This window comes from Arachis hypogaea, chromosome 18 (genome assembly GCF_003086295.3).
Source record: "Arachis hypogaea cultivar Tifrunner chromosome 18, arahy.Tifrunner.gnm2.J5K5, whole genome shotgun sequence".
In the NCBI taxonomy this organism is placed as follows: domain Eukaryota; kingdom Viridiplantae; phylum Streptophyta; class Magnoliopsida; order Fabales; family Fabaceae; genus Arachis; species Arachis hypogaea.
In genome coordinates, this window is record NC_092053.1 from 2,411,045 (window position 1) to 2,431,651 (window position 20,607).

Here is a 20,607-nt window from a genome sequence, read left to right on the forward strand (position 1 = left end):
TTTTAGGCTCCCTTTTTTGCGTAGCTCCCTTGCTAGGCTGTTTTATGCATAACGAATATGTTGGGTAAAGAAATATCCAAGTACATTGAAATGAACCTAATAAACTTATGCAAAGCTAGTCGATGATTTAAACCATACACAACAATAAACGTATACTCACTCTCGGGCTAGTTTTTGATCCTTCGGCGCGCCGTGAACTTCTTCTGGTTGGATGTGGAGCTGTTGTGCGTCCACTTGGTTGTCTTTCCTTTGATACCTGCCTACTCTCTCCACCGACTGAGCTCCCCTGTTTGAAGTAATAGCATGAACCAAATTAACAATAGCGAAGTAAACTTGTTAACATGCTAAAGCCTTAAAACGTGTTTACCCTTGGCGGCACCGAATCCTTTTGCCCACGCTTCTGTGGTGCTTTTTTTCCCGGTTTTCTCCTTGCAGCTTGCGGTGACTGGCCCTTTATGTCTTCACCTTCTCCCTGTCTAGTCAAAAGGCGCCATTGATTTAAGAAACGAAGAGAATCAATGATCTTAATAAAACCCCGAAGCACCACCAAAATAGAAACTAGAAACAGCAAAATAAATAATAAATAAATAAAATCTCAAACACATGGGGTCAGCGACATTTACCTAGCACATCTGACAAACAAAAAATATACTTAGAAACAACAAAAAAGCAAACATAAAAAACATCTTGAGTCATCTGATAAGCAGCTTCAACTTACATAATTGCATAAATTAACTGATTACGAGAGGGAAATGAGTACCTCGGATAGAATATATTACGCCTTCTTTTCTAGCCTCTCCGAGGCCCACGCATCGAGCCATGGCTCATGCTCAAGACAGTTGTCGAGCAGACTGTATTGCAACCGCTGAAAATAGAGGATCTACACAGAGGATGGGCGCAAGTTTTGTTATACATGACGGAAAATCAAGTTGAATATACTATTAAGTTGAACAGTTAGCATCAGATATAGTTCAAGATTGTATAAGGCTTGCAATCAACTGGTATATATCGAGGGACACATAACTAGTGACAGGAAACATTCAGATGAAAACATACACTGAACCATCTAAAATTAGTAAACAAAGATTCAAGTAATTCAGCAACATATCAGTATAAATCATACAAATAACAGTACTAGAGCCTGAACTCTCCAAACTAACGTATAGGAAATTAATTTTCTACAAGTTATGTTCTTCATAAAAAAACGGCATACTGAATTTAGTAATGGTCATTGCGTCCTACCAGCATGACGAACATGCAGCCTTCACACATTTTGTTCCCTTTCAGCTTATACTTCTCGACTGCCTTGTCGAACCACTTCAGAGTTTCCAACGGCCAGTTGAATCTCCGTGGATCAGAAACATCTAAGACGGGATAGATGTGCCATGGCGAAAGTACCTGTTGAGTGGTGGGGCACAGGAACATTTTCATCACCACCAGTAGGAAATATCTCCTGAACTCCATCCTATCTGATTCTGTGGCCATTGGACAACTATAAACTAAATCCCGGAGTTCGGTTGTTGTCCGTCTATGGAACCTCTTTTTGATGGCCACGTGGCACGGATTACAGTCATCCAGGACTGGAAATGGATCCACTACAACATGTTCATTTGTTATTGCATGGTCATATATCCATACCCAAAGATATTTACGCCAGCACGCCTATGCAAGACTAGGTAATTAAGATAGCAGAACTTACCTCGAGACGGAAGGCCGAAAACCTTCCCGATTAACTCGGCATTGAGGCGGATGTTGCCAATGTCGAGTATAAAAGTTCTTTGCTTAACTTGATACGACTCAGCCAGATGAACCATGATGGCTTGCTTTACCGACCAATTTGGAACAAGCCTCAAGAATCCGAATCCGATCTCATCAATCTCCGCAAGCTTCTCGACGGAGTTGTTTTTAGATAGCGTGCTCATCATGTCATGTATGTAGCTAGGCGAACACCGAGACTCTAACAATTTCTGTTAGAGGTTACACTAGCAGTAAGTCACACATAAGATAATGTGGAATGTTAAATCTGCGAATGGTAGATATCATTTTACCTTTTTCCCCATGTTGGTTGGCTTTTCTGCAAATCAATCCTGCTGCAGTCTCACAAGAAACAACCCCTAATCCTTTAACGGATACTGCCAACAAACATCATAGGAAACAAATCAGCCAACATTTACTATAATTTCGCCATCCAAAATCCATAACACAGTTAAGAGAACAGCAACAATCAATCACCAATTGAAGTCAATATAGCAAAACCCAATTTCCAATAACAACCTCTTTGGCTTTCTAATTACAGAATCATCCATTCGCTAGTTATAGCAATTAAACAACATCCAACAAAATAGCAAATGTAAACCACATCGACTACAACCATAGTTCTTGAAGCTAAGCATAGATTACAACACAGGAATAAACAATTTCAAATTTTATGTTCTAGGTAACTAATAAACTCCAATAGATGTTGTAAAACCACCAACAAATCTTAACCAAAAAAATCGAATTTTCTTGCTGGAGGTTGACAAATTCAGTTTAGACCCAGTTCAATTAGAAAAATATCGTAATTACCGGTGAAGTACGTCTCTTACTCCCTGTGAATTCGAAAAAAAAAAAAACACTGCTTAACCAAGAGCATGGCAGTGATTTGCAACTATATTTGTATAGGAGGACTCGCTGCTAATTACTTCAAGGAATACTTATTAATAAGCGGACCAATTTGAGAAAGCAAAATAGAATAATTGGGTGAGAAAATCAACCTCCAATCTTTTTACTAATTTTATCTATTTGTTTCAATGAATTCTATTAATAATTTATCATTAACATCCCAGGGACAGTCCTTTAAAAACCTTTTTAAAGTACAACCAATTAGCAAATATGCAAAAATAACCTATTAGTCTATAATAACACATGTCATAACATAACTTCTTCCAAAGGTTTTTCATTTAGGCGTATATAGCAACATGTCTCAAGCAACTTCATGCCATAACAATGCAAAACCGGCAAAGAAACAAAACAATAAAAAATAGGTGAAGTTTACCTTTTGATTGAGATGTTTTCGAAAAGTTTTAGAGAAATTAAACTTGGGGGATATCTTTTTTGCTCTTCAAAATCATCAAGGAATAAAAATAAATAAAACAGCTATAGAGTACCTCCACCAGCTCTTAGATGCAGTTCAGGTACAAAATTAATTAACAGTAATTGATCATAATTGTTAACAAATTAGGACGCTAACAATATATAGTCTTGCAACACGTGCATACCTATAATGAGAAAATAGTGAATAACTAATCTTATAACCATAGTTGCTGAACCTAAGCATAGATTACAAATCACAATTTATCAAAGTTCTAATTTTATGTTCTTGGTAACTTACAAACTCCAAACAAATTTTGTGTAAAACCTCGTACAAATCTTAATCATAAAATCAAACTTTCTCGCTGGAGTTTCATATAATTAGAACATACCCAAATCCAGTTAGTAAACAAAAAACATACCTACCTGTGATCAGGCTTTTGTGAAACTCCAAAAACAGGAAAACATGCAGCTGATATTTTTGACAAGGGCCAGTGATGCACCAAGATTATATTACCTGAGCTATACAACATAGAAAAAACATCCATTCAATTAAAATTCACCGGAACCAATACAACAAAACCATGTCCAAATCTCTTTTCAAAATATGCATAGGAAATCAGAGAAAACATTTACCATACTTGCCAATTAGTGAGACGAAGGGAGGATTCCAGGCTGGAGAAGTGGAGGTCCACTGGCGGACGGCGCAACTGCACCAGGAGGCTTCAGTGGCGCCGGTAAAACACGCATGCAGTGCCAGAGTCGCGTGGCTCTGGTACCGTGCGTGGAGGCGCAATGCACGGAGAGGCTCGGAGTAGCGTCGCAGCGTCCGGAGAAGAGAGGGAAGAGGGTTGCGCGATGTTCCCGGAAGCATGGTGCGGGTGTAGATAATTTTCAAATTTCTGTGTGGTAAAACGGTGAAAGCAAAGGTAGGGTTTTTAGGAGGGTGATTTTTGTATACTCTGGATCAATTTTGGGGTGATGCTGAAGTGAATTGGGCTTTTGGGTCTCAACCCAAAAATATTTGACTGATTTTTTGCAGATATATTATTGGTTCTCTAGTATTATTGAATTTACATTTATATTACACAAATTTACACATAAATTGGCAAAAATAATATACAAATAAATTATCAGGGTACTTATAATTTATATTTTTATTATTTGCCTATTTTTTATTTTTTTATAAAGATACAACAAAAATAATAAAAAAATAAAACGACGATTAAACTCTTAAAAATTTCGAACTTGAACTAATTTTTTTTTTATCAAAGATAGAAGACTCGAACCCACAACCTCTTAATTGAGTATGGAGAGACTATACCATTTGAGCTATTACTCATTGGCTCGAACTTGAACTAATTAGCTTTAAAGAACAAAAAGTATTAATTTGACTTTCCATGATGGTAAATGGTACATGATATCTTTCCATCAATTAATGGATACTTATATATATTATTTATCTACTGTGATATGTTTATTTATAAAAGATTGTCATGTAAATTAGTAGATAATAACTTTTGGAATGAAACTTCATCTATTTTGATAAAATACGTAATAAATAATGAACAGTTAATAAAATTTATATAAAAACTTAAAAGATAATAAATTTCCATACTCAAAGTCTAAAACTATATCTTTTTCATACTCATTGTCACTGACTTTAATCAAAATTATATTTTAGGTATTTTGGGCCAAGGTGCAAAAATCGTTAAGATGCGTTGACTTGATTAGGGTTTGAAGTTTGATTGTGAAATGAAAATGGAGAAGTGTGGAAGCGATTGTTTAGAGGAGCTCGTGAAGTTCACTCTCTCCAACTCTCAGAATTACCATATTGCCCTTTCCACTGAATTCTGCTCCACCCTTCTCAAAGATGATCCCACACAACCATCTTCTTCACTCGGTACAACTATTTATATCACTCTCGATTGAAAAAAAAAGTTTCCATTTTTGTCCTCCTACTTACACTACATGCTTGTGTTTGTGTGCAGATTTGTTGGAAGGAGTGCCACTGTATCCATTGTACAAGCGTCTAGCATTAGTTCTCTTGAAATGCATGGATTCTCAAACGTTTTTCTGGACAGGATCATGCAATTCATCGGTGACTAATGAAATTGATAATGCTTCCGTGCAGAAGAAGCATTCCGAGTGGCACAAATTGATTTTGGATAAGATATCTGAGATACTGAATGTAAAATGAACTTAAACATTTGATGCCTCTATTTGCTTCTTTCTATTTGTCTTTTGATTGAAGCTAGTTGCAACAGATCTTAAATAGTGTATTAACATTTTGTTTCAACAGATTTTGAAGAGTCTCTCTTTTGAAATCCATGTTCAAGAACCATTTTTCTCACAGCTCAAAGGTAGAAAGTTCTATCACTCTGTAATCACTGCTAAAGCATTTGTTTTTTTCCCAAGCCATGTTGATAGGTAGAAAAATTCTCTATTGCTTAGAATGAATTGCTTTGAAGTAATGCGGTAGAGTCCTATTTCTTTTATGAAGTCTTAGGAATTATGATGTAGTTATTGACTGCAGATGGCCTGAAAACAGTTGAAGGGAGGTGCGCCGGCGGCAAATACAGCAGGTTTCAATGTTTTACAATTTTAAAGATATGTGATATGCCAATGAGGTTGTATGCAAATTTATATTCCAATAAGTCTTAGAAACTTAGGTGTTATGCTTGTCCTTCCAATGTAACAAAAAAGTTGTCTTACCATGGATGCATAGTATCTTGTTACTTGATTCTTGGATTGTATTTTCTCTTAATAGTTGGCTATTGGATTACTATGAGTTACATGTTGCCCATTTCACTTCTATTCATATTTCCTTTTAATTTTTGGAATATTTGGTTTTCCCTTTCCAGGATTGGACTAGGAAACCTGATTCTGGTAAACAAATCTGTCGTGTTTGAAGTTCAGGTAATGACTAGTTTTGTTATTAGTGGAGGATCTTTCTGTAATGCGGTTGCTCTGCTTCTTAACATAATCAATATGTAGGGAATACGTTGGTATCCTACCTTTGCTGACATGTTGGAGACAGAAAACCTCGGGAAAGTTCTTCCAGGTGTTGACAGTGTTGAAAAAGGTACTGGAGATATTGTATTAGTATCTATAGCAGGATGATTAATTGATTCAAAATGAAGAATCAAAGTGAACTAAGCTAGTTTGAGTTGCTAATTTCTTCCTTCCCTGTAATTATGCAGCCAAAAAGTTCTTAAGATGAAAGAAGCCTCAGTTACATTGATGTCTAAGTCATTTCCAGATTTTATACTGATAACCCCAGAATAAAGCTTGCATAGCATTGCAGGAGTAGAAATCTACCGGAGGTTTTACACAGAAGAGAAGGAAAAGTCAAATGGTGTTCTTGCAATTGGTGTTTCAAAACATACCCTTCAACCATACATTCCTTTGGCCAATTTATTCTCTGTGAGTTCACTCTCCTGTAAAACCACTGCAACTGATCTGCAATCTTAGAATCATCATCTAAGAACCCTCTACAATTATGTTACTGTGCATGTTCTGCCTTTTATTTGATAATAATGTACTGCAATGAAAGTGGAGTTAGACCTTAAGAAGTAAGAACTATGTTATTTCCTATTGGAATTAAAATCACATATATATTTTTTGCTTTACCCCATATTCTCCCTCTTAAGTGTCCTGCATTTTCTTTCCTTGAAGTTATCATATGCAGTCATAAATGTTTGCTTTGGTAAATGGCTATTTACTTACATAAGTGCCCTGACCCTTGTGCTGTTTTCATCTTATATAGGAATTAAGTTATGAAGGTGTTCAAGGCCTTCTAGGGTTGATGCATACAGCAGGGACAATTCCAGATGCGCTTCCACCACCAAGATCAACTCTATTAGCATCATTTAGTTTGCTATGCAATCCAGATGTAAGAAAGTGACTTCATTCATACTTTTTTTTTTTCGAGGTTTCATTAGTCTCTGTTTGATGGTGAGTTTGTTTAGCTAATATGATGCAGTGAAAAATCTGTGTACTTTGAAACTAAATTATACCTTTTGTTGGCTTGACTGCTTAAGGTTGAAGGTAGTTCCTTAACTCTTGGAGCTCGTGCATTGGCCAAACATGCTTGTAGGAGTAGCAGTGGTTATTGGGGGTCCCTGGATGGAGGTGGTAAGGAATATTTTTCCCTTTTTCAGAAACTTTTCAATAGATTTGCAATAATAATTGCTTTGCAATTTCCGTTTTGCGCTTTGCTTTCTATGTTTCTCTGCATGTTATTTTAATATGTTGACGAAAATGCTATTGATTAATAGTGTGTCTAACAAGTTGATTGCATTGGTTTTACTAATTCTTGTATTTGTAACCACTCGTTGCAGATTCTAATAAGAATAGACTTGCAATGGATGTAATTAAGCGCCTAATAGCACATTGTTGTTGGGTGAATATGCATGTTGTCCCGCCGCATGGAACCGTGTTCGAAATAAGGGTTGCTGAAGGATATGGCGCACGATGGACAGAAGATGGAAGCAAGGTATGTGGGTAATCGTTAAACTCTGTTTTTCATTTGCTTCCGTCGCACGTTCAAACATAGTATGGTGTCTTTTCTGCATAACTTAAGACTCAAGTTAACTTTCTTTATACTCATCCTTCCCTAGCTGCGGATAAGGTTTTAGCCTGGAGAAAAGCTTTTTCTGTTTTCAACTTGCAAGATTTATTTTTCTTTAGCCTTGGTAACAAATAGAATTGTCCATTGAAATAATTTTTCTCAACCCTTCTTTTTTGTGCCTCCAACCTTTTCAGTTTATTGGATTTTTAGAGCCCTACATGGAAGATGGTCACTCAAAAGGATGGAAACACTAGTTCTGCAACAATTAAAGCTTCGAAATCGAAAGTGTTGATGGATAGTTATGGGTATTTGAAAGTACAAATATGGGGCCTTAACTGATGGTAAAGTTTTTTTTAGTGTATATAAATTTGTTACTTATACTCATTCTGTCTTTTAAACCGAGCAGACACATATCTCTTACCATTCAATGGAATGTGTGGTAACCACATGGGATAATGAGTCTGACTCTATCTAATGATAAAAGAGTGTATGTCAATTCAATATACAAAATATTTCTCATCCTTTTGCTTGTTGACTTGTTCGGTTCTTCCTATTTTGTTTTGTCACTAATTGTTGTCATTTTCTTTTTCTTAAATCTTAGTATGGATTTCCCTATGCAATATATGGATCACTACCTAGCTAGTTCTTTGTTTCTTTCTATAACCCCAAAATAGTATACAACTCATATTATGGTGTACCACGCAAACCTCTTTGGTGTATTTGCAAACACTTGTGTGAGGAAAACAAGTGGAAACGTCCTTTTTTCCCTTAAAATTAAGCATGCAAAGAATGAGATTCTTTGGCTTTATATATAAGTTCTAACATCTTCCTCCTCTTTTTCCTTTTCCCTATAATTTGTCCTTATAATATTTTTAAAGTGAATGAATCTTGATAGAGGGCACAGCCGACAGTGGTATCTATCATTTGTTTTCTTTAATATATACCTAAAGGAGGCGATAGTCTCAATGCAATGCATCACCATATGTTGTAATGCATTTACATTTACAAATAATAATGTTTTCTTGGATTTATATAGTAGTATAATCTAGCTAGCTAGCTATTTTGGTGCAAGCTGTTGTGGTTGAGGATGATGATAGCATGCATGCATGTGTGCCAGCACCACCACAGCTTAGCTTGAACCTTGGCCTGCCACTGCAATGAGTAGTGTTCTATTGGGTTGAACGGTTTGTATTCTGATCTGGAGGCAACTTGGGAGAATACTAAACCTTGTTCTGATTAATTCTCATATTCTTTAAAGATTGCAGAGTTGTTTGCTATATATATATTCTATTTCAACATGTTGAAATTGTAGATTCCTAGGAGTGAACAAAAAACAGAGAGATACCAAATATAAAATCTGAGAGAAAACAACAACAAAGTCTTTTTATTTATTAGTACATGATGATGTCAGTTAACTATATACATTTATTAAATCCTGCTATTATTCTAGGAATTCTTGAATGAATACATAGGTACACCACTACCAGTGATCTTGGAAAGAGAACTACAGAGGAAGCTTAGAATGGTAAGAATTATTTTAATGTGTGTGCTACTAAGATAAAGAACAGAAAAGAATCTCAATTTAATTCTTAAAATTTTTTGATATTTCAATTTTAAATGACTAAATCAATTTATAAAACTTTACTTAATTAGAGAGTTTTATTAAGATTTAAATTTTGCTACAATTTTATATTTTATTTATTTTACGAAAATTCTCAATTTTCTATACTTGGCAGAGACAGTTAGTGGTGGCAGGTAGTGTCAGCCTGAGAGTGCTACTTGGTGGTTGTTTCTATTCTATTATCATTTACTAATTAATATCTGTGAAACAAGGCATGTGCCCCCAAATTTCTTGTCCCATTTTCTCAGTTTAAGAAACTTCATGTCTCTCAGTATCTGCATTTCTGTGCACATTTCATTTTCTACAACGTTATATTCAACCACCAGTGGATATATCTAAATACAAATAAATGAATAATAGTACAAAACTACAGTATGAAATTACAAATAAAATAGAATCAACTTGATTTGGTCGAGTGGTTAATTCACTCATCCGTTTAACCAAGTGTTAGAGTTCGAATCTTGCTTTGTGCATGCAGCAATCCATTTTCCAGCGGCAGATCTTTAAATAGAATTTAGATCTGCGACGGATTAGTCGTAGTTCATCCGTTTGCATGCATGACTGCGACCAACTATTGTGGGATTAAGGGGTGGCAATGGCATGAAGCCATGAACTGATGAGTTTTTTTTAACGTATCTTCCGAGCCTTATTAGAAGAACGGATTCTGTGACCACTGAGGCAGTTTCTCATTTTGTTAGTAGTGTGTGTTTATTTATAATGAAAATGAAATAAAATTGACGAAGTTATATCGTCAATACTACGCATGCAATTGTCAGATTTAGCTATATATTTATTATGATGATAATTAGAAGCAACATCCTAATTTTTTGTTGAAAAATCATGTCAAGAAGTATAGTCCCATAAAAATGTGGTGACACAAACTTTATTTGTATAGTAGACAAGGAAAGATAGCAATATATGATGAAGACATGGACCACCATCAATAGGATCGCCCATATGAACCTTCTTTCTAACAAATTAAAGTTAAAATAATTTAGAAATGGGTGAGGTGGGGGGGGGGGGGGGATATGGCAAAGACATAATTTTCTCCAATGATTAGATGGTGTGTTGTGTTGCCAACAGTACAAGATTTTTCTCAACCTTGTCGTCTTGTCTAATCATTGGTATGGAATAAGTTCAGTTGATACCACATAATTTTCAGTATTTGCATTGCTGATAAGTTCATCTTCTTAATATATACATGGACAGTGAAATTGAAACCAAATTAAGGTTTAATTATTCTATTGATGTTATAGTTTTATCATATTTGTAATTAAGTTTTTATATTTTTTTTAATTGAATTTTTACACTGATTTGAATTTTATAATTAGGCCCTTTTTAGTATAAAAAATATTAGAGTTAACTGAATATTTTTTTGCAAATTAAAAATATTTATAATTAAAAACATAATTAGATCTTTGATCGCACGTATTTTAGGAGAAATATTCTGTTAATTTTAATGTTTTTGACATGAAAATCACCTAATTACAAAACTAAAAGTAGTGTAACAATCCAATTAAAAAAATATAATTAAAAATTTAATAAAATTATAGAGACTAACAAAATAATTAAATCTCAAATTATTTGACATGGATAATTAATTGACAATTTCGCTACTCATACATCCTTTCGTTTGTAGATATTATTTTGACATCAATATTTTATTAATAATTAATTTGTGTTTTTTTTTTTGTTAAATAAAAAATAAATATACAATTAATTAATAATAATTATATTTTTATACAGGTTATCGAGAGTATTTAGTATACGTATATATAGCGCTATTGATTAATAAATTATGCATAAATTAAAGGATAATGAAAATATTTTATTCCATCAAGATCTACTTATATTATTTGCATAGTTTAAAATAAGCTTTAAAAACCATGTTATTATATTGCTTGCAAAGGTGTTGTGTGTCTTGTGCTATTTGATACATATTTAGTAATAAGAAATGTTCAAGGATCAATAATTTTATTTTATATCTAGTATTTTTAATTATTAATCTAATATCATTAGTCTATTCATTTAATAACATACTTTTAATTAATATTTTAAACATTACTAACTAATAACAAATTCTGCTAGTAGTCTAGCATTATTTTTTAATAATATTATTATGGCAGTGTTTCATATTATTAGGATGTGATATGTGGTAACTTATATATTTGGTGTTATATATAAGATCAAATGATTACCTGAAGTGGGAAGTATTTTATAGACTAATTTAATTTGGATGCATGCAACAAATTAATAATTTTAATTTTGATTATATTCTAAACACTACATTACTACAAGGTGATGATATATACCTTCAAGATGCCCAATCAGAGGGAGAGAGGTCATCTTCACCCTTAGCTTCTCTCTCATTATTATCTATCATCATCGTCTTTTAGTTAGCATCAACTAATCAATTTCAATTTATAATTAAGTAACCAACTAACTATAGGAAACATTTCAAGTGTACCGAGAATACTGGTGCACCAATTATTTTAACCATTGATCTGAATTATAAAAAAATATATATAATATATATTAATTGAAATCAACAGTTAAAACAATTGGTATACCGGTACTCCCCGATGTACTTAAAATATTTCTCTAACTATATATCTCTATATAGTATTTATTAATTTAATTAAAAAAATTATAAAAAAAATACTCATACTAAATATATACTAAACTCAGTCACTAATATAAAATATATATTAAAAAAATTATATATTAAAAATAAATTAAAATACACATATATTTATATACAAATATATATACATTGACCGACTTCATATAACTGATTTATATATATATATAGTATTTTTGAAAAAAAAAATTAATTTTGATTCCTAAAAAAAAATAGTGAGACAAGATACAAATAATTAGCACCAGCAGCAGCCAAAAGTTAATTCATATAATCTGCCTACCGCTGATGTAATGCCAAAATTTGATGAGTTCAATCCTTAATTAGCAACTATTAGTTAATACTTAATATATAGAAGATTTGTTAAGATTTTAATAAGTTTAAAATGTATGTCCTAACTTTAAATGGTGATGTGCTATTTTTTCCCCTTCAATCTAAACTATCAATTAATTAATTAGTATCAACATGGAGTGTATATGAATAAATATTTGTGTAAGCTAATAGCTAAGATAGATCATTGAGATAGTGATGAATTGAAGTCAACAATAATGAAGTTATAATAATAATACAAGAAGATCAAGTCACATTACAATATCGTTATAGTATTTATCAATTATATAATATGTATTTATCATTATCTCTTTGTTTGCATCCCCGAAAGAAATATGTTATTTGTTACTTTTCATTTAACGTGATCTGATTGCCATCCAGTGACTGAGGATTCCTCACCCACATATTTTGTGTGTGAGAATATATGTTCTATGATTTCTATCCCTTCCACATTAATAAACCAACAAATTCTGTGATTAATTAATTATATATATAATAAGCTACATACCAACATCATGATGGGTCGTTTTTCAATTCAGAGTTATATATGCTCCTGTGTCATATTGTTAATTGGTTTAAACTATTAATGCTATATATAGCTTAGTTGTCTAGTTAAAGCTAAATGAAGTAACGAATAATGAGACATTATACACTTTCCACACACTACAGGTAACGAACTAGCTAATAATTAATAATAATCTTCATTGGCAAATATATAAATGTCTTATCTAATCTAACGCATCTTAATTAATTAGTATCATCACATAAAGTATAAAGTATATCAATTATAGAAAGACATATGTGCCTGGCTTTCACACTGTATAGCATCTAGGGCGTTCGGATCAGTGTTAGAATTTTATTATAATTATGATCTAATTTATTAATATAAAAATTAATTTTCGATGGTATTATAATTATTAAAAAATTTATTAGTTAATTATATTGACAATTAGTTAATTTTCTGATAAAAAAGATACAATTATTTACAAAAAATATAATTTGAGTCTTCAATTCTAATCATCATAATTCATAATAGACACTCTAATTCTATCTTAATAGAGATACATAAATTATTAGTTTTATGAGCATAAAAAATAAGTAGAAACTTTTAATGATTTTTCTCCCAAATTAATTATAAAACTGTGATAAGCTCAACAACGCTTGTTTTAGAAATATGTTAGTCCATAAAAAATAAAATCTAAATCATATTATTCACCTAAGATCTTCGGTATATTTTACATATTTTTTTTTAAATCTTTTAAATTTTACTTTCAAACGCTATAAATAAAGGACTTTAAGTACGTTATTTATCCATAATTCTTATAATTAAATCTCTTATAAATACAATCCATCACCATGAATATACTAATCTACAGCGATTTACATATTGTTAATCCTACAAATTTATATTCTGCTATTACAAGTAATCTAGGTGTCACCTCCGAATCAGAGCAATATATATAAATCATCATCGGAAACATGGATCGGAGCCGCAATATAAACTTTGTCATTGTCACTTCATAGCTAGATAATTAATTCTGCTTAAACTAAGAGATATATACATAGCATTGATGAATGATGATGTTATTTTTCACGCAAGTTTAATTTATATTCCTGCTGCTTCGCAACAAACAAATGTATAAGCCGCTATATAAATTTTTTTCTGCTACAATCTGCTCAATTTTCTTTTACAAAAAATATAAGACTCGAACCCGCAATCTCTTAATTGAGTATGGAAAGACTATGTCATTTGAGCTACAATATGCTCAAATAGGACATAAATATAATATAAATAAATAATTCTATTGAAGTTTCGCGTGGTAATTCAATCTTCTCTTCTTAAGAAAAAAAATAATACCTTATTTATTCTATACTTATAAGTTATAAGACGACAAAAAAATATTTTTTTTTTAAATTATTAAAAATATTTATAAATTTTATTTTATTTTATTTTTTATTTTATTTTTATCCTAAAAAAAATTGATTCACATCAAATTCATCCATAATAATTAATTTTTAAAAAAATATATGACTAATTCAGCAATAATTTTATAAAAATAATAATCTATAACACAAGCAAATAAAAAATATACTTTGTTCTAAACCCTAAAAGAAATATGTGAAAAGGATCATTGTAATGACCATCCCAAAAAAAAAAACAGCAAAGATGTATATGGATGTGCCAACCACTACGTGCAGGCTAGAGAAGGCCATTAAGTACACAATGTATATCCCTAACACCACAAACTCCCTTAGCCTGTACTTCCATCTTATTATTATTTTTATTATTATTATTATTAATATTATTAATATTATAAAATAAAGTACTGTATCAATGACAAACTGTGACAACGACCCTATATATAATTTCCCAAATCATCAATGTCTAAAGTGAAATCTAAATTTTCCACCACAATATCTCCTTATTAGCACAAATCCTCACAAACTAAGAATAATGAATTAGAATACTAGAACCTACCACCATGCACCTAAGCCCTTACAAAAAAACACACTTCAATAACAACATTCCTCATCTTCATCATCATCATCATATCCATGATGATGATGCTTCAACCATAGACATGCATAACAACACCACCACCACCAACTCAACCAGCCGGTGTTCCTCCGATTCCGGTGAGCCATGTGAGGATGGTAAATGGGCTTGCAAGCTCCTCAAGGAGTGTGCCATCGCCATCTCACAAAGAGACTCCACCAAAATCCACCACCTTTTATGGATGCTCAACGAACTCGCTTCCCCTTACGGCGACTTGGATCAGAAGCTCGCCTCTTACTTCTTGCAAGCCTTGTTCTGCAAGGCCACGGAATCCGGCCACCGTTGCTACAAGACTCTCTCAACCGTCGCTCAAAAGAGCAACAACTTCGACTCCGCCAGAAAATTGATACTCAAATTCCAAGAAGTCTCCCCTTGGACAACCTTCGGACACGTGGCAGCCAACGGAGCAATACTCGAGGCCTTGGAAGGCGAGTCCAACCTCCACATAATTGACATAAGCAACACTCTTTGCACCCAGTGGCCAACGCTGTTCGAAGCGCTGGCCACCAGGAACGACGAAACTCCTCGTCTCAGACTTACTGTGGTGGCGCTCAGCTCCGCCACAGTAAGTTCTGTGATGAAGGAGGTCGGACAGAGAATGGAGAAGTTCGCGAGACTCATGGGAGTTCCCTTTGAATTCAACGTAATCAACGGTCTCGATCGCCTCGGAGAGCTCACGAAGGAATCGTTAGGGATTACAAACGACGAAGCCATCGCCGTGAATTGCATCGGAGCGTTGAGAAGGATCGAGGTTGAAGAAAGAGAATCGGCAATTCGCATGTTCAGATCGCTTAATCCGAAGGTCGTAACCGTCGTTGAGGAAGAAGCCGATTTCAGCAGCAATCGAAACGATTTCGTTCAGTGCTTCGAAGAGTGCCTTAAATTCTACGGCTTATACTTCGAGATGTTGGAAGAGAGTTTTCCATTAACGAGCAACGAACGGTTGATGTTAGAGAGAGATTGTTCTAGAAGCATAGTTAGGGTTTTGGCTTGTGGCGGTGGTGATGAACAAAACAATAATGATCAAAATAATAATAATAATAAAGAAGAGTTTGAAGATTGTTGTGAGAGAAGAGAGAGAGGAACACAGTGGTGTGAGAAGCTGAAGAAGGAGTTTTCAGCCGCAAAGTTCAGCGATGACGTCGTTGATGATGTTAAAGCATTGCTCAAGAGATACCGTGGAGGTTGGTCACTGGTTTTGCCACAACAACAACAAGAACAAGAAGAAGGACATAATAGTAATTACAATAATAATACTCTCTCAGGAATTTACTTGACATGGAAGGAGGAACCTGTAGTTTGGGCATCAGCATGGAAACCCTAGATATAGCTGCTTATGATGATTCAATAATTCAATTGAATGTGTATTTATATATTATCACTGAAATTGTTTTCATATATATATATAGAGGTTGCTAAATTCTTAATTAGAAAACTCAAAATTGATGAGGATGGCTAATTAGCAATGGATATATATGTATATATATGGATGGATTTTGTTTTTGACTTTCTATTATGATTTATATTGCATGCATTTGTTTGTAAGTTTTCTTATAGCTTTATATTGCATCGGAATTTGTGCTGTTATAGGGTTGGTTGGTGTTCTTTAATTTATTTATATAATTATGGTTTCCTTGTTTGAAGGTGTTTGAACTTGTGCTCTTTTTATGAATTCCATGGTGATTGCTTACTTTCCCCCTTTTTGCGCATCCATCATCAATACGATGGATGATTATTATTGTTTCATCAACTTTCTTTTCTTTAAGTGCATTGGTGGTATGTTGTCAGATCAGATCAAGATTTCAAAGTAATTCACATGGATTTGGATCCTCTAAAGTTTGAATTTCATTTTAGAGAGTAAAATGTGATTTTCTACCCTTGAATATTTTCTTTTTCATATTTATTATTTGGTCCCACCTATGAAATCAATGGTGAGAGATCACACTTTACTCTCTAAAGTGAAATTTAAACTTTAGAAGATCCAAATCCGATTCACATATAGCATTCTCATATCCATGTTGATCTGCACTATGGATTTTGAGGAACATTTTGCGTGCATTTATATCAATTGAGTAATGCTAGGTAGACAAAAAAAATAGCCAGAACTTGCTTTATTTAGTATTAATTAATTATCGCAACAATTAATAAATGTTAAACAAGACAAATTATGACTGTTTTTAACTGATTTTCTTTGGTTACCAACATTTTCGATATCAATTTGCATGTTAATTATCTTTTTATAATCAACTTGATTTGTTAGAATAGTTAGTTCTTTTCATATTTTAAAGTTTCAATCTTATCATATATTGTATATACAATAATTTATTATTCGACAATAAATTTTTAAGTAAAATTTAGATCTACAACAAATTATTTTTTAACTTATTAAATTGGAGAAGAATATTGTAAAAAATAAAATAGAATAAAGATTTTTTGACATAGTAAAGATTAATTCTCCCTTGTTTAGTTTAAGAAAAATGTTTTATACGTATATTAAAATTAGTCATTAAAATAAGTTACGACTAATGTATTTATGTATAAATACATGTGTGGTTTAATTTATTTTTAATATATATTTTATACTGGTGATTGATTTTGATGACTTATTTTAATATACACTTAGTATAGTCGTTAATTTAATTATATATTGTCAATTAGGTCACTCTCTATAAGTGTCTATCCAGTATTAAAATAGCATAAAGCATATATAAGAACAACATGGTGCATTAGGGTAAATAAGATAACAGAGACAAGGAAAAGCACCATTATTCTCTTTATTTATTTTGCTTCAAACAATGGAATAATATAGATAATAGAATGGATTATATAATATTAATGACATCATTACGTCATCTAACTAAAACGCATCACTCTCACTGCATAGTAAGCTACTGATTTTCAGTTCCAAAAAAGAACAAAACAAGAAGATAAACTAAAATCGAATTAAGATATGCGATGATGTGGATTCTATTGATCACAATTGAGGTATATTTATGGTTCCCCCATTGCACGACTCAGGGTTAGCATATATAATATGGGTAATGATAGGGAGACAAAAAAAAACAGCTAAAATTTATTTTATTTAGTATTTATTAATTATCGTAACAATTAATAAATATTAAATAAGAAAAGTTTTGGCTGATTTTCTTTGGTTATTAAATATTTCTAATATAATATACCTATTAATAATTCAACAATGCTAGGGAACCAAGAGGGTACCAGCAAAAAACCAGCCAAATGCCTCTTGGTGAATTTAAAACCTCTACGTGGATGGTGCTTATACTAGGCATTAGGATGTTTCTTCTACTAAGTATCAGAATGTTTCTTTTTCATACTAAATGGGTATTCTTTTATATATTTTAAAAAAAATTTATATACTAAGAATCGAAATTGTTGGAAGTTCCGTGATTCCTGCCCCTATTTCTCCAAGGTATCGTTCAAAATTTTAATTTGGGGTGAGAAGCAATTAATATCAAATATTATAAATTAAAAACAAATAAAATTAATTAAATATAATTATAAATTAATTAAGTTGTTTATTTTTGGCTGTTCACATCTTGGTTCTATATACTTTTTCTTAATAATTGATAATATAAAACACATTTTAAAATTTAACAATTGGCCATCCCCTCTTAATTAAATGTTGTCAAGGGTTTAATTTATTCTCATATTATATATAGTAAAACTTTAAATTCACGAGTCAACAAAAAAAAATCGATTAGTCAATGTCACAATATGTTTGACAATAAATAAATACATCTTGATGAATTAGATGCCATGCATGACCATTAATAATTCATAATAATAATATATGTATGTATGTTTGTGTGTATTATATGTTGTATTGGATTGCAAAAGAAGGTAGGTTTTGGGGGAAAGGATCAAAAGAGAAAGACATAGATGAGTAGCATGAGTGAACCCAATGTACAGGCTTTAAAAAGGCAACTTGGTGGAAAGTGAGATCTCAGTGGGAAACATGGAAACGTACATGTGCTATAATTTTCAAAAGTTATCATCCTCTCCAATTCATTCATGGCCCATCTTGCTACTTTTAATTTCCACAGTTTTCTATTCCTTTCTCTTTCTCTTTATATATCTATCTCTTATTGTCACCTGCCTTGCTTCCATACATTTTTTTTCCAAACATCTCCGAAGGGAAAACACAAAGTGTTCTCAGGCTTACCTAAAATCAGGGTAATTTGAGATTGAATGTAAAGTTCAAATGCCTTGAGGTAAAAGATTCAACATTTTTTTTAACAGAAATAAAGTTGTTTGAATTTCTCGTAAAAAGGTGGAAGTGATACCTATAAAGGATGCCGATACTTAAATTAGCAAATAAGGCTAGGCCCATGTTGCTGAGTCCGACTTCTATAAAATCGAGTAGATAGTAATGTAGATTTAAGTTTTATTTAGAGTGTTGATTAGACTTTATTCTTTTTTAACCTAATTAATTTGTGCGCCAAAATATGAACACAAAATAAACTTAAATAACAATATTAATATTCGAACAGATAATTAGTGAAAATATCGTTTGTTGAAACTGACCGAATTACATGATTAGAATTAGTCTTGATGCCATAATGAGCTAATCAATTTATCTTTCTATTTATTTCCTGCAGAATCCAATCAAATTGAAATATCCGATTGTCGAAAGAGGAGTTTTTGAATTTTGAAAACAAAATCATACCCTTCACATATGTTCAAACCATGGAGACTTTGCAAAAAGAAAACATCTAAGCAATTAATAAGCTTTCCATGTAACTTTCTTAGTATCATTTTCTCAAACCAAAACAAGAACTCTCCAAACCACAAACAATTTACATTTAAAAATATTTCAAGAAAAAATATTTTTTAAATACCCGAAACTCACGTACCATCAGAATTTATAATAATATACAACCAAATTCAAGCATACCCAAAAATCAGAAAAAGATACTAGCATTAAAGAGTAAGGGTTTAGCATTAGTAGCAACTTTGTAGTCAATCAAAGAATGAAAGGTTTTAATCTTCTATGGTTTTAATCTCTACCCTGCATCTCCTGCAAACATCTGAAGCGAAAAAGATAACGCTTAAAACAAAACACTTTCGTTGAAAGAACCAAATGCAAAGCAACCCAAATAGAAAAATTTGATCTTTTTAAAAAGACTAAGGGCTTGTTTGGGTGAACTTTTAAAAAAAGATCTTTTTTTGAGTTATCTTTTTTTAAAAGATCTTATAGAGAAGTAAAAGTAATTTTATGTTTGGATATCTCATGTAAAAAGGTCTTTTTATCAATCAATTATGTTTGGGTATAACAATATAAAAGTACTTTTTTGTTTATTTATTACATGAAAAACATCTTTTTTTTAAGGAAAAAAGATCTTTTAAAAAAAGATGTAAATTACAGCTTCTCAAAAAAGATCTTTTTTTGATTTTACTAGTGCTTTTACTTTTACTACTAGAAATTTGCCAAATATGTTAAAAAATAAAAAAAAAGATCTTTTTTCATTGAAAAAAGATCTTTTTTTAACAAAATAATGGCGCCCAAACATGCACTAAGTTTTCATACCCATTTTGGGTTGTTTGATCATCATTTCATATAATATATTATATGGAATCATCATCACTACTAAACACTTTAATTACAAATCCAACCTATATATGTAACTAATGAGACATATAAGATCGATGTCGTTTGGTAAATTCTTTTAAAATATCTTATTTTGTAGTTGGTAAATATAAAAATGATCATATATTTGTATTTATATTTTTGAAAATTTAAGTTTTTTTAAAAGAATCTTTTTAAAATTAGTTTATACTTATTAAAATTAAAAAATAAC

General features: G+C 32.0%; 2 protein-coding genes across 2 annotated transcripts; both read left to right on the forward strand.

Annotated features, from left to right (window-relative positions):
- Nucleotides 1-4,685: 4,685 nt before the first annotated feature.
- LOC112772660 (uncharacterized) lies at nucleotides 4,686-8,163 on the forward strand. The gene is made up of 11 exons (XM_025817629.3): nucleotides 4,686-4,972; nucleotides 5,061-5,260; nucleotides 5,372-5,432; nucleotides 5,606-5,654; nucleotides 5,934-5,988; nucleotides 6,067-6,154; nucleotides 6,377-6,495; nucleotides 6,839-6,964; nucleotides 7,113-7,206; nucleotides 7,413-7,567; nucleotides 7,837-8,163. The coding sequence occupies exons 1-11, from the start codon at nucleotides 4,825-4,827 to the stop codon at nucleotides 7,894-7,896; spliced, it is 1,155 nt and encodes a 384-aa protein (XP_025673414.1). The 5' UTR covers nucleotides 4,686-4,824; the 3' UTR covers nucleotides 7,897-8,163.
- A 6,276-nt stretch (nucleotides 8,164-14,439) lies between these two features.
- On the forward strand, nucleotides 14,440-16,442 carry LOC112773020 (protein SHORT-ROOT). Its single transcript, XM_025818057.3, has one exon. The coding sequence runs from the start codon at nucleotides 14,715-14,717 to the stop codon at nucleotides 16,110-16,112; it is 1,398 nt and encodes a 465-aa protein (XP_025673842.1). The 5' UTR covers nucleotides 14,440-14,714; the 3' UTR covers nucleotides 16,113-16,442.
- The last annotated feature ends 4,165 nt before the right edge of the window (nucleotides 16,443-20,607 follow it).